The sequence below is a fragment of the Labrus bergylta genome, chromosome 7 (assembly GCF_963930695.1).
Source record: "Labrus bergylta chromosome 7, fLabBer1.1, whole genome shotgun sequence".
NCBI lineage: Eukaryota > Metazoa > Chordata > Actinopteri > Labriformes > Labridae > Labrus > Labrus bergylta.
The window spans coordinates 32,010,935-32,023,166 of NC_089201.1; the positions used below are offsets into that span (position 1 = coordinate 32,010,935).

The 12,232-nt window shown below is 39.9% G+C and overlaps 1 protein-coding gene across 1 annotated transcript in view; it reads left to right on the top strand.

Annotated features, from left to right (window-relative positions):
* The first annotated feature begins 461 nt into the window (after window positions 1-461).
* The window catches only part of LOC136179613 (NLR family CARD domain-containing protein 3-like), a 20,335-nt gene continuing 8,564 nt past the window's right edge, over window positions 462-12,232 (top strand). Inside the window, exons 1-5 of the mRNA XM_065956453.1 lie at window positions 462-575; window positions 2,862-3,050; window positions 5,842-6,053; window positions 6,333-8,298; window positions 11,567-11,740. Of these exons, the coding sequence (XP_065812525.1) occupies window positions 2,920-3,050; window positions 5,842-6,053; window positions 6,333-8,298; window positions 11,567-11,740 (2,483 nt within the window). The 5' untranslated portion in view covers window positions 462-575; window positions 2,862-2,919. The remainder of the gene's footprint in view (window positions 576-2,861; window positions 3,051-5,841; window positions 6,054-6,332; window positions 8,299-11,566; window positions 11,741-12,232) is intronic.

The following is a 12,232-nucleotide window of genomic DNA, read 5'->3' on the forward strand; positions in this document are numbered from 1 at the left end:
AAATATTGACACGTTATGACCTGTTTCTGTCTGAAATAAAACATACATAAAATGTATTTTAAAAGACTGAAATGACTTCCTGTTTGTGCCCACCTGAACAACTTTAACACTGACTTCTTTTCACTCAGATATTGAATTGGGATATAACGCCAGTGTATTTATTTTACACCATGAAGATACATTTTCCTCTGATCCATGGATCACATGTTGCCCAGTACCATGCGGGGTGATCTGAACAGATCATGGATCATCTGGGAACTGTTTCTCCACACGTCTGACATCCACAACATTGCTGAAGGGAGGTGATCCCAGCTTACTTTTTGAAGTTTTCTGACTGACTATCTCAACCTAGTTAGTTTGAATTAATGCATTTTACTGTGAGCTCAGCAGAGAGGTCATGAAGAAACCTGAACTGATGATGGTTAACCATTCATTTCATTTCTAGTAACAAGGGGAGGAGAAACTCTGAGCTGATATGGGTTTCCAATAAAACAATAAAACTGAAAGTTTCTGTCAGTCGGAGCTAAGACTCCATTTTGAGTCGACAGAGCAGAAGGACAAACATCTGAGACAGGGTGAGTTTAATTCAACATTATTATGACTTTACTGTTAAAACCTCAGGTTAATATTGAGTAATACACTTTGAATAGAAAAGCAAAGGAAACGGATCAGATACAGTACGGGATCAGCTCTGTGAGTGTGGAGTACTTGTTGTTTCTCAGCTTTTGTTTGAAAAGTAAAGTCAAGTAAAAGTTGTGTAGCTAAAAATCTAAATCGTCCTTAATCAGAGATGTTTGTCATGACTCCTGCGGTCTAAACTAGCAGTCAGCGTTACTGGTTTTCTCTCAGATTAAATAAAGTCCTGAGGACGACAGTGCTTATGTTCCACACTATTTAATTTTATAAGCTAGATATTCTCCACTTCCTCAAAGTAGACATTAAAAAATAATGCATCCTAATAAAATGTAATCACTAAATACAGCCTCAATAAAACATCTATCTGAGCAAAGGTCGGTTTTATGACGTGGTTTGATCCCTACAGGCATGAAGGACTTTGTTTTATATCCCTCTAGATATAAAACTGTTGGTCCAAAGGTCATGATTTCTGTTAAATATTAACATATTGCTTTAATGTTTGAGGTTCAAGACCTTGTTATTGTCATTATTCAGTGCAGGATTGAAGAGACACAGGAAGGATAATTGAAAGACATTTATATTAAATCCTAAAACTAGACCAGGGTCAAATACCAAGCAGGGAGTCACATCAGACGGACAAATAAGATGAAGATACAAACAAGCTGCACTGATGAGTTGGATCAGGTACTAAAGGAGACGGGAAGAGAGGCAGAGTCACATTAAGGATCACTTCAGGGGGCGCTGGTATCCAAGTGGTTACTGCGCACGCCCAATTAATCCAACCTGTGGTTCTTTCCCACATCTCATTCCCCACTCTCTCTCTACCTGCTTTCTGAATCTCCAATAAAGACATAAAAGGACCACAGTAAGGACCACCGCCCAGGAAGCTGAACTACATTAGTTTTGTATTTCAGCTGGATGTCAGCGTGGTACTGTAATCTCTGTTCAGTTTAAATCTAAGCCTGCTGTACGGGTTGTGCCTGTTAGTATTTATTTTCACATAATCATTCACTTGAATCATTTTGTGGATATATCATTTTAAATCTGTCGACCATCTAAGGGTCATTGGTTTAGGTCTGTGTGGATGTAACAGTTTGTGTAAGACTCTCATAGCAGCAGATCTATTTTTGGAGAGGAGCCGAGTGTATGTTGTGAGCTTAAATGACTTGAATGTAGATATCTGACAGTTTCAAGTGAAGGTAATGTCACCTCTCTAGCCTTTTAGAAGTCTTCCCAAATGGTAAAAGAATTTGTAGGCTGTACCAGCTAACAGAATATAACAGGACCGTTAACATGAAAAGTTTGTCAGCCATTTGTGTTCTGTTGCTGTTGTCTGACCTCGGCCCAATAAATTCTAAGATAAGCCACTGTCTGTTTCACCATTTCATCATTGGACATTTACAGCAGAAACATCATGGCGTCATGATGTTCTTACATGCTTTTATATTTTGATATCTTTTTCTCTATATGGGTAATGTGCAATATATGTTGTGTTTTATACATGGGTCTGTACTTTTCTGTTGACATGTCGATGTGTTTTTCTATTGTTTTTATGGATTCTACTGTGAGGCCGCTGAATGTGTGCAGCACTTTGAGCCCAAGACAAATGTCTGAAGTTATAGTATTTACAGCTGCTCCTTTGAGCCCAAATCAACGCCACAGCGCTCTTCTTTTTATCATGTTGGACTTGAGACAGCGAGGCGTCAGTTTAAACACACCTGAAGCTGGTTGACCCGCTGTTAAAGAGATGCTAGTCTGTGCTCTGTTAATCATGTTACACCAAGCAAAGCCATTCCAGCATATAGAGCACCATTGTGACCCTCGCTCTGCCACTGTGGTCGGTAGGTTGAGCAAATTCACCCGCCACTGCAAAAAGACACCCGTATGTGACGAGTGCTGATTTCCAACCCTGTTTTATACACTTCTAGTTGTACAAATGTCCTAAAGGTCATGGTTGCTGTTAAATACTAACATGTTAGTTTAATGTTTAAAGTTTAAGACTCAATGTCTTGTTATTGGCATTATTCAGGGCAGTTCAGACGGACAAATCATGTTAGGATCAAAACAAAGTGCACTGAGGTGCTGCATCAGGTACTTAGGCAGACAGGAAGTAAGAGAAAATCAAATGAAGGATCACATCAGGTAATGAGATGTGGACACTTGACCATTTCTGTCTTTCACATTTTTCCTGCTTGTGTCTCACCTGTTTGTTATTTTGTCCTCAGGTTGTTTTACCTGCATGAACGTCTTTTATTGTCCTCTGATCAATCTGGAGATCAGAAGATGAGTGATCGAGAAGACAAAGAGGAGGACAGAGCAGAGTCTCCTCTGTCCAGCTGTCTCTCTATGAAGAGTGACCGGTCTAAAGGTGAACCTCCATTCTTCAGTAATGAACCAGGACCCTCAGATCCACAGTAAGAGAACTTTTTTTAATCACCAAACTGTCAAGCTAAAAAAAGAGTCCTGAACACCATAATGTGTTGATTTTCTTGTTTTTAATCATCAACCTGCACACAGTGATCATACAGAGAAAGTCACTGAACTCATAACAACATACTAAGGATTATATATATGTATTATATGTTTATAGATAAGATAATATGATTTCAGTATTGACTCTTTGGTTGTGTATCTAGTCGTCTTCTCTGTGATTCTGCAGGAAGAAGTCTTTTAAACTGATCCTGAAGTTTAGTGAGATCTGCTGTGATCGTTTTCTTTCAATCATTTTTTCTGTTGTGTCCACTCTTTGTTTGTCTTTTTTTATTTTTTTAACATGACTACACAATGAGATCTTTTTTTTTTACTGAAGTACCGTAACATCCGGTGTAAGATGCACTTTTAAAACCTTTTTTTTTTTTTCATCTTAAAAGTTGGCTGGGTCTTATACAAAGGTGTAACTAATATACCAGTATAAAATGTTTACACATGAGCCATCATTACCGCGGGTGCAGAAGTCACCATCACTGTGTGCGACCGGACGCGATTAAAAAACCATCCCCATTCATTGGGTCTGATTCACTAAAGGTTTGTGTGTCTTAAAACGTGTGCAAACTTGATACCACCAGCAAAAAATGTGTTAACTGATCTACTAACGGCGCGCAGTGAGGATTGAATCTTTCATATGAGCAAAACACGCATTGTCCATTTAGTACTTTTGACTTAATGAATATTCAATATGGGGCGTTTCTGCCCTAGAAAGGAGAAAATGCAAATAAGTTAAATTAGTACACGCATTGTGATTTACCAAGCCTGACAAAAACTGAGGTGATTGTGATGGTGTCTGAATTTAACACCTTTGAAAAGAACGTGCTAACCCAGGAGACCAGTTTTACACACAACAGGCTGCTGTTATTGAAGTTAGGAGGAGACATAGGCTCAATCAAAGAAGGCATACAGATCACGTTATTCTCCACACATGTTAATATGTTTGGAATGACAGCAGAAAACACCATGATTAAACTATATTGTTGCCTATTTAAACAAAACTGAACATCCACAGCCTCTGCATTCTAAAGAATTTCAACATTGACATTTATTTCTTCCTGTTTCCCTCTTCTCACCAACATTTTATTTTAAACTTGGGATTTCTTTTTTCTCGGGCTGTGCGTCTCTCCCCCAGCTCGTGCGCTCCTCTCCATAGTGTGCTCGTCTCCTCCCTCTACAGCCCGCTGCTGCTACGCTTGGATGGGGGGACCTCACCACTGCTCGTACCCCCGTCTTCGATACCTCTTTCCAGAGCAAATTTTCTTAGTCGATCACCCAAAAATCACACACTCACCAAACGTGCATTTTTTTGGAGTGAACACACAGTTTAGTACTCTTTACTTGGGACCTTAGTAAATCAGGCCCTCAGTGTATTAAGAGCTGATTGCACGCTGTTCTGGGAAAGACAGCGACACAGACCAGTCTGGCTGCGCTACTTTTTCAAAACTTTTCCCACAAAGAGAAAACAGACTAAAAGGGTGACAGAGCTGAACAGTAACTGCAGGTTTTTGACTTTGCTGAACACAATAAAAACTGTAACGCAGGAAGACAGTGTAAACTTTATTTTCTCTCTGAGAGACCTTCAAAAACACAGCGCGTCTTATACCGGTGCAACTTATATTTAGGATTTTACGTTTCATGGTCATGACACAGCTCCTGCACATGCTCAGTGTGCAGGTCATGACACGGCTCCTGCACATGCTCAGTGTGTAGGTCATGACACGGCTTCTGCACATGCTCAGTGTGCAGGTCATGACACAGCTCCTGCACATGCTCAGTGTGCAGCTCTCTATAAAGCTGATTAATAACTTTTCAAAGGTCTCAGGTCTCAACATAAATATTAAACATTTGAACTTATGGCTGTTAAAGATTGTAATGTTCCCCATATTTGTAATAATCCAGTGAATCACCAGGTCACAAACCTGAGAGTAGTTATCACCAAGGAGCAAAATATAAGGTGCACCTTAAATTTGAATCCCATCGTTGATAAAACTCTTGTTTACAAAGAGATTTATCTCTGAGACGAAGGACCTTGCTCTCAAAAGCTGAGGGCATTTCCAGACTCACTAATCCAGCTCTATCTTTGGATGTTGACTAAAATGTAACCAACAGATTTGATTATATGTTGTTTAACTTTCTGTGGACAAACAAAATACATCATGTTAAAAAGAACGTGACAATAAACAGGAGTCAATGTGGGGGCTTGAACTTTTTAGACTTCACAGCTCTTAACATTCAAAGTGAACAGGCTGAGACATTTTTAAATAACCCAACATCTCTATGGAATATGATTCCTAATTATGTTTTTTCTAAAGTTGGTGGCCTGGAATTTTATTACTGTGCAACTATAATATCAGTAAAATCCCAATCAAACTATCCAACTTCCATAAACAGATACTCTTGACTTGGTCTCTCATCTTGAAACATAACTTCTCTCCACACAGATATTACATCTGGAACAATAAGGACATTCTCTACAAAAATGAATCCCTGTTTTTTGAAAACTGCTTGAAAATAACATCACACTTGTAGGTCAGTTATTGGACTCAGATGGTAGACTCTATGGTTACACAGACAGACTTCTGCACATGCTCACTGATGAGGACATGGCACACCTTTTTAAAACACTGCTTTTTGTGTCTTCATTTGATTCAGTCCACCACTGGTTTCTAAATGTCAGTCTCAGTTTTCACAGCTTTATGATTTCCCTTATCTCCACAGAATAACAAAGGGGTCTGTTTCTGTGGAGGAGCAGCTGTCCAGCTGTGCTTTGTGTCAGGACCTCCTAAGAGATCCAGTTTCTACCAGATGTGGACACTGGTTCTGTAGACAGTGTCTCACCTCATACTGGGACCAGTCTACTTCATCAGGAGAGTCCTCCTGTCCCCAGTGTGGAGAAAGATCTAAAATAAGAGGAGGACTGCCGATATCCAGTAAGTCCAGCACTGTAATAAGTAAGACTGAAGTCATTGTGTCTAAAAACAAGACAAAGCAGTTAGTATTTTCATTGATATATAGTTAAATGAAACATTTACATTTTATCTGATTCTTGCTGTCAGTTTATATTGAGTATATTTTATTTCTCTTGTAGCAGCACACATTTATTACACGGATGTTTTTGTGTTATGCAGTGTGCTTAATGTGTAATAATACAATTTTTGTATTTGATCATTTTATAAATCCAGTCTCAGGATATGTTTCTTCTCTTTCAGTAGATAGAGGTCTGCAGGAGGTTACAGATGAACTTAAGATCAGTCTGAGGAGGAGATGTGAACATGTGACTGAAGGAAGTGATGAAACAGGAAGTAGAACCCTCCTCAACAGGATCTACACTGAGCTCTACATCACAGAGGGACAGAGTGAAGAAGTGAACACCCAACATGAGGTGAGACAACTTGAGACAGACTCTAAAAAGAAGACCCTCCATGAGACTACAATCAAGTGTCAGGACATCTTTAAAGCCTTACCCAACCAACAGAACCAAAAGACAGAAGCTCAACCCGACCAACAGAACCAAAAGACAGAAGCTCAACCCGACCAACAGAAAGAAAAGACAGAAGCTCAACCCGACCAACAGAACCAAAAGACAGAAGCTCAACCCGACCAACAGAAACCCATCAGAGTGGTTCTGACAAACGGCGTCGCTGGTGTTGGAAAAACCTTCTCAGTGCAGAAGTTCACTCTGGACTGGGCAGAGGGCTCAGAGAACCAAGACCTCAGTCTGGTGATCCTGCTTTCATTCAGGGAGCTGAACTTGATCAGAGATAAGGAGTACAGTCTTCTTGAGCTGCTCCGTGTTTTCCATCCAACATTACAGAAGGTCACAGCAGAGACGCTCGCTGTCTGTAAACTGTTGTTCATCTTTGACGGCCTGGATGAAAGCAGACTGTCATTGGACTTCAAAAACAGTGAGGTTGTTTCTGATGTCACAAAGAAATCACAGTTAAACACACTGTTGACAAACCTCATCAAGGGGAATCTGCTCCCCTCAGCTCTCATCTGGATAACTTCTCGACCTGCAGCAGCCAATCAGATTCCTCCTGCATGTGTTGACAGGGTAACAGAAGTACGAGGCTTCACTGACGCCCAGAAGGAGGAGTACTTCAGGAGGAGGTTCAGTGATGATGAAGATCTGTCCAGCAGAATCATCTCACACATCAAGACATCCAGGAGCCTCCACATCATGTGTCTGATCCCAGTCTTCTGCTGGATCACTGCCACAGTTCTGGAGCACATAATGAGCACAGAGCAGAGAGGAGCGCTGCCCAAGACCCTGACTGACATGTACTCACACTTCCTGCTGGTTCAGACAAAGAGGAAGAAGAACAAGTATGGAACATCATATGAGTCCTCGGGAACTGAGGAACTCACCAAATCTGACAGGGAAGTTCTTCTGAAGCTGGGGAGGCTGGCGTTTGAACATCTGGAGGATGGAAACATCATGTTCTATAAAGAAGACCTGGAGCGTTGTGGTCTGGATGTCACAGAGGCCTCGGTGTACTCAGGAGTTTGTACAGAGATCTTCAAAACAGAGTGTGTGATCCTCCAGAAAACAGTCTACTGCTTTGTTCATCTGAGTGTTCAGGAGTTTCTGGCTGCAGTCTACATGTTCCACTGTTTGACAAACAGGAAGAGAGGTGTAGTGAAGGCTTTCCTTAAAGACATGGACATCATTAAAAAACTTAAACTTAAAACTCCTGAAAGTGATGACTTATCCCTTGATGTCTTCCTGAGGAGTGCCATGGAGAAATCCCTGAAAAGTAAAAATGGTCACCTGGACCTGTTTGTTCGCTTCCTTCACGGCCTCTCTCTGGAGTCCAACCAGAGACTCTTAGGAGGCCTGCTGGGTCGGAGAGACAACAGTCAGAAAATGATCCAGAGAGTCATCAACAACCTGAAGGAGATGAACAGTAAAGATATCTCTCCTGACAGAAGCATCAACATCTTCCACTGTCTGACGGAGATGAACGACCTCTCAGTCCATCAGGAGATCCAAGAGTTCCTGAAGTCAGAGAACAGATCAAAAAAGAAACTCTCTGATATCCACTGCTCTGCTCTGGCCTACATGCTGCAGATGTCAGAGGAGGTTCTGGATGAGTTGGACCTGAAGAAGTACAAGACATCAGACCAGGGACGACTGAGACTGATTCCAGCTGTGAGGAACTGCAGGAAGGCAAAGTAAGTCCAGATGTGATTAAATATGAGTAAAAATAAGCCGTTTACTTCTTCAAATATATACTATACAATATCTAGGTTTTTGAAAACAGTGTTTATCTGAAATATTAACAAACTCTTCAGTCACTTGTATTTTGTTATAAGTTTTCTTGAGCTGCTTTAAATGCTGTGAGTGAAATATGTCTTTTTTTAGATCTAGTGTTTACCAACTTCAAGGTCACAGGTCATTTGTTTCATAATAATCCCTACATTTACTATTTTTCTTTTATCATCCTATTAGTGTCAGTAATAACAATAGGGATTATTGTTACAATAAATATTATTATCATTATAACTAGTGCTGTCGTGGTAACCACAAAAATGAATAACCGCGTTAAAAAGAAGATCTCAATGGTGACCACACGTTGAGTCACTTCACCCCACGTAATGTTCAGATGGACTCACAGGAAACTGCACTGGTACCTAAACCCAATGTAACTTTGCCCCTTTGTTAACATTTCAGCTTTCAATCAAATGAAAAAGGAGAACCAGCTGATTTAGATGATGCAATTTGTCAAATCTAGCAAAAGAAATCTGTGTGAAATGAGGAAACATCTCATTTTAGCTCTCACATCGCAAATATGCCTCGTATCAATCAATCAATCTTTATTTGTATAGCGCCAGTTCATAACAAGTGTCATCTCAAGACGCTTTACAAAAAGCAGGTCAAAGACTTTACTCTTATTTAATCTTACAAAAGAGCAGGTAAAAAGACTTTACTTATTTCAATATTACAAAGACCTAAAGATCCATCATGAGCACTTTAGCAAAGCAGCAACATTTACAGTGGGAAGAAAAAACTTCCTTTTAACAGTCAGAAATCTTCAGCAGGATCCCAGACTCATGATGAAACAGCCCTCGTGCCAAGACTGGACCTGGCTTGAAAAAAAGGAAAGGGGGAGATGGGATAAGATGCAGGAAGAGGGATAGGGAACGGGGAGGGGGGGAGCTCAGAGAGCTCAGGAGTTCCCAGGAAATAATGTTAGTAACTGAGATTTACAGATAGTGACATGCAGTAATATGATCTCACATAGAGAGAGAGAGAGAGAGAGAGAGAGAGAGAGAGAGAAAGAGAGAGAGAGAAGATGAGATGAAGGTACCAGTTCCCCTGGTAGTCTAAGTCTATAGCAGTATAACTAGGATCTGGTCTACACCAGCAGCAGCCCTAACTATAAGATTTATCAAAAAGGAAAGTTTGAAGTCTATAATTTATTCAAACTTATTTTATTGTTTTCTTAACAACAATGCAGTGCATGCTGACACCACACACACACACACACACACACACACACACACAGCTGAAATACAGCACCGTCATACAGCAACAATTATAATCATGACAGTTGGTTTTCAAACCTGTACAGTACGATTTGGCTACAGGGAACATAACGACAGGCTGAGTACTTACTAAAGAAGAAAATGGACTCAACTTGACCAGAACTCAGTAAAGTCTGTGCAGCGTCTCACACGCTCTCTCGCCCTTTCTCTCTCTCTCTCCCTCTTTCCCTCTCTCTCTGTCTCTCTCTCTCTCTCTTTCTCTCGTATATGGTCTGTAGTCAATCTTACTGTACAGATTTGTACAGATTTGTATAGAATGAACTGTCATGGTGTTTTTTCGTAGTCAGAAGTCTTAAGAGGAGGTGATTCTGGTCATACCTGTTGCTGCTGTGACAGTGCTTCACTTCAGCACCAGGCACTGTCTGTCTGCAGCGCTGCTCTGTTCCACTTATTATCACAGCGTTATGTTAAGAAAATTATCTAATAAGTAAAAGTCACAATCTAAATAACATTGTGGGCCATATGTCACTGCTGTAGGGCAAGTTTCTGACCCCTGATTCACAAACAAATAAAAGGGGGGGGGGGGGGGGGGTGTCACCACGGCAGTCCTAATTATAACGCCATTAACCAAAGACTGGGATAAATGTTGAATGCTGATTTAAAGGTTAACTCCTGCACACAGTCTATTAAGTTAATCTGACGAGTTGTGTTAGCGTGCGTGGAAAGGGACATTTGATTAGTTTTTCTGTCCTCACTTTATGCTGATGTAAAGGGTTAAAAAAAAGTGTATATAATTCATTAAAATGTGTTTCGTCTAAAGCTAAAAACAAAGGTTATCAAAAAGTTAAAAATGGATTACAAGATTTGAAAACTGTTAAAAGTCATTGGGACAGTCCGAACAAATGTATTGAGTTAAAAAGAGACCCCAGTATATCTTTTTATATTTATGTGTCTAAAATAGCTATTTAGAGCCGAATTCCAGTGCACTGAACTTGTTACGATGTTATTGCAATCCTCAATCAGGTCACTAGAGGGCGCATAGCGCTTGTGAGGAGCATAATACCCCAAAGAGGCAAGTTCTAAACTGTGTTGCTTCTTTGTATTTACATACAGGTGGGTTTATTGAAACCACAAGCATGGACACCAGTATAATGGTTAAGAGTGTTGGGAATTTAGTAAGTAAAGTATAACGGTTGTAGTTGAGTATTTTTACAGTTAGGTATGAGTGAAAAGTAGATGTTAAGCATGCTAGGCTAGCGCACCTGTTGCTAGTAAGTAATAAGATTACGGAGCACGTGGAAATGCTGAGACACATTAAAGGGGTTTGTTTTGCTAATGATTCAGAAATCAGAGCTAATGTAAACATGTCATGTTCTTATTTGTGTATATGTTTCTTGTTGACTTGAAATAGAGACAGCTGTGTGTGAATGTGTGATATTTGAGGCTGAGTATGCTAATTTGAGTAAGTAAAAACTACAGCTACTCAGGTTAAAATTGTATATATTGAATAAATAAATAAATCCTGCAGCCGAGCTGAACACAGCTAAACTGTGTTGCTTCTTTGTATTTACATCCAGAAACTTCTTCTCTGGCACCACTAGGCCAGGTCGGGGGAGCAACACTGACAGTAAAAGAACTTAAAGTAACACCATTAACCAGATAACTGTTTAGTAAAAGTGACATGATTACTGAAGTTACCAACAGTAATACCTTACATCACGTTACAGACAGAAGGTGGCCGGGTGGAGAAAAAAGTAAACCGGACAAAATAATACATTTTGTTTTTGTTTTACACACATTTGTTCCAGTACATTTAATTGTGTTAGTAAGGGAAAATTAAAAGTATTGTGCTCACCTTTATTTTTTTTTAAAGGAAGTCGTGTCAGCAGACTGGGGACTCAATTTATGTTGTTTGTTGACACAACAGAATGTCAGAATGTTAATGCCATGACAGGTTTTCAGACTGTGGACTGTCAGAGACTCACTGTGAAGTCGTGGCCTCAGCTCTGAAGTCCAACCCCTCCCATCTGAGAGAGCTGGACCTGACCGGAAACAAGCTGCAGGATTCAGGAGTGAAGCTGCTGTGTTCTGGACTGAAGAGTCCAAACTGTAGACTGGAGACTCTGAGGTAAGACAACAGGTTTAATTTCTCTGTTCAGATTCATATGATGTGAAACTAAACTGAAAAGTTCAGGCTGATAATCAAATGATCCACAATGAGGATCTTAATGCTGAAGTCCATTTTCTTCTTCTGTGGTTTTATCCACAGAGTGGTAGCAATTTAAAGCCTTACATTTTAAACCTAAATATATATAAAAAAATAACTTGTTGTATATTTCACTCTTTACCACCTGAACAGCTGATTTTTAGATAAATTATGAATAATTAAACAAAGAAAAACAGTCATTCCAATTTCAACCATCAGACGTAAAAATAAAGTCAAACACTTGTTTTGTCTGAGATGTTTGTGACACTGTGAGATTCTGAAACTTCCTGTAAAATCCGGTGGATAAGACGCACTTTTAATACCTATTTTTTCATCTTAAAAGTCGGCTGCATCTTATACACCGGTGCGACCAATATACCCGTATAAAATACTAAAACACGCGCCGTCATTACA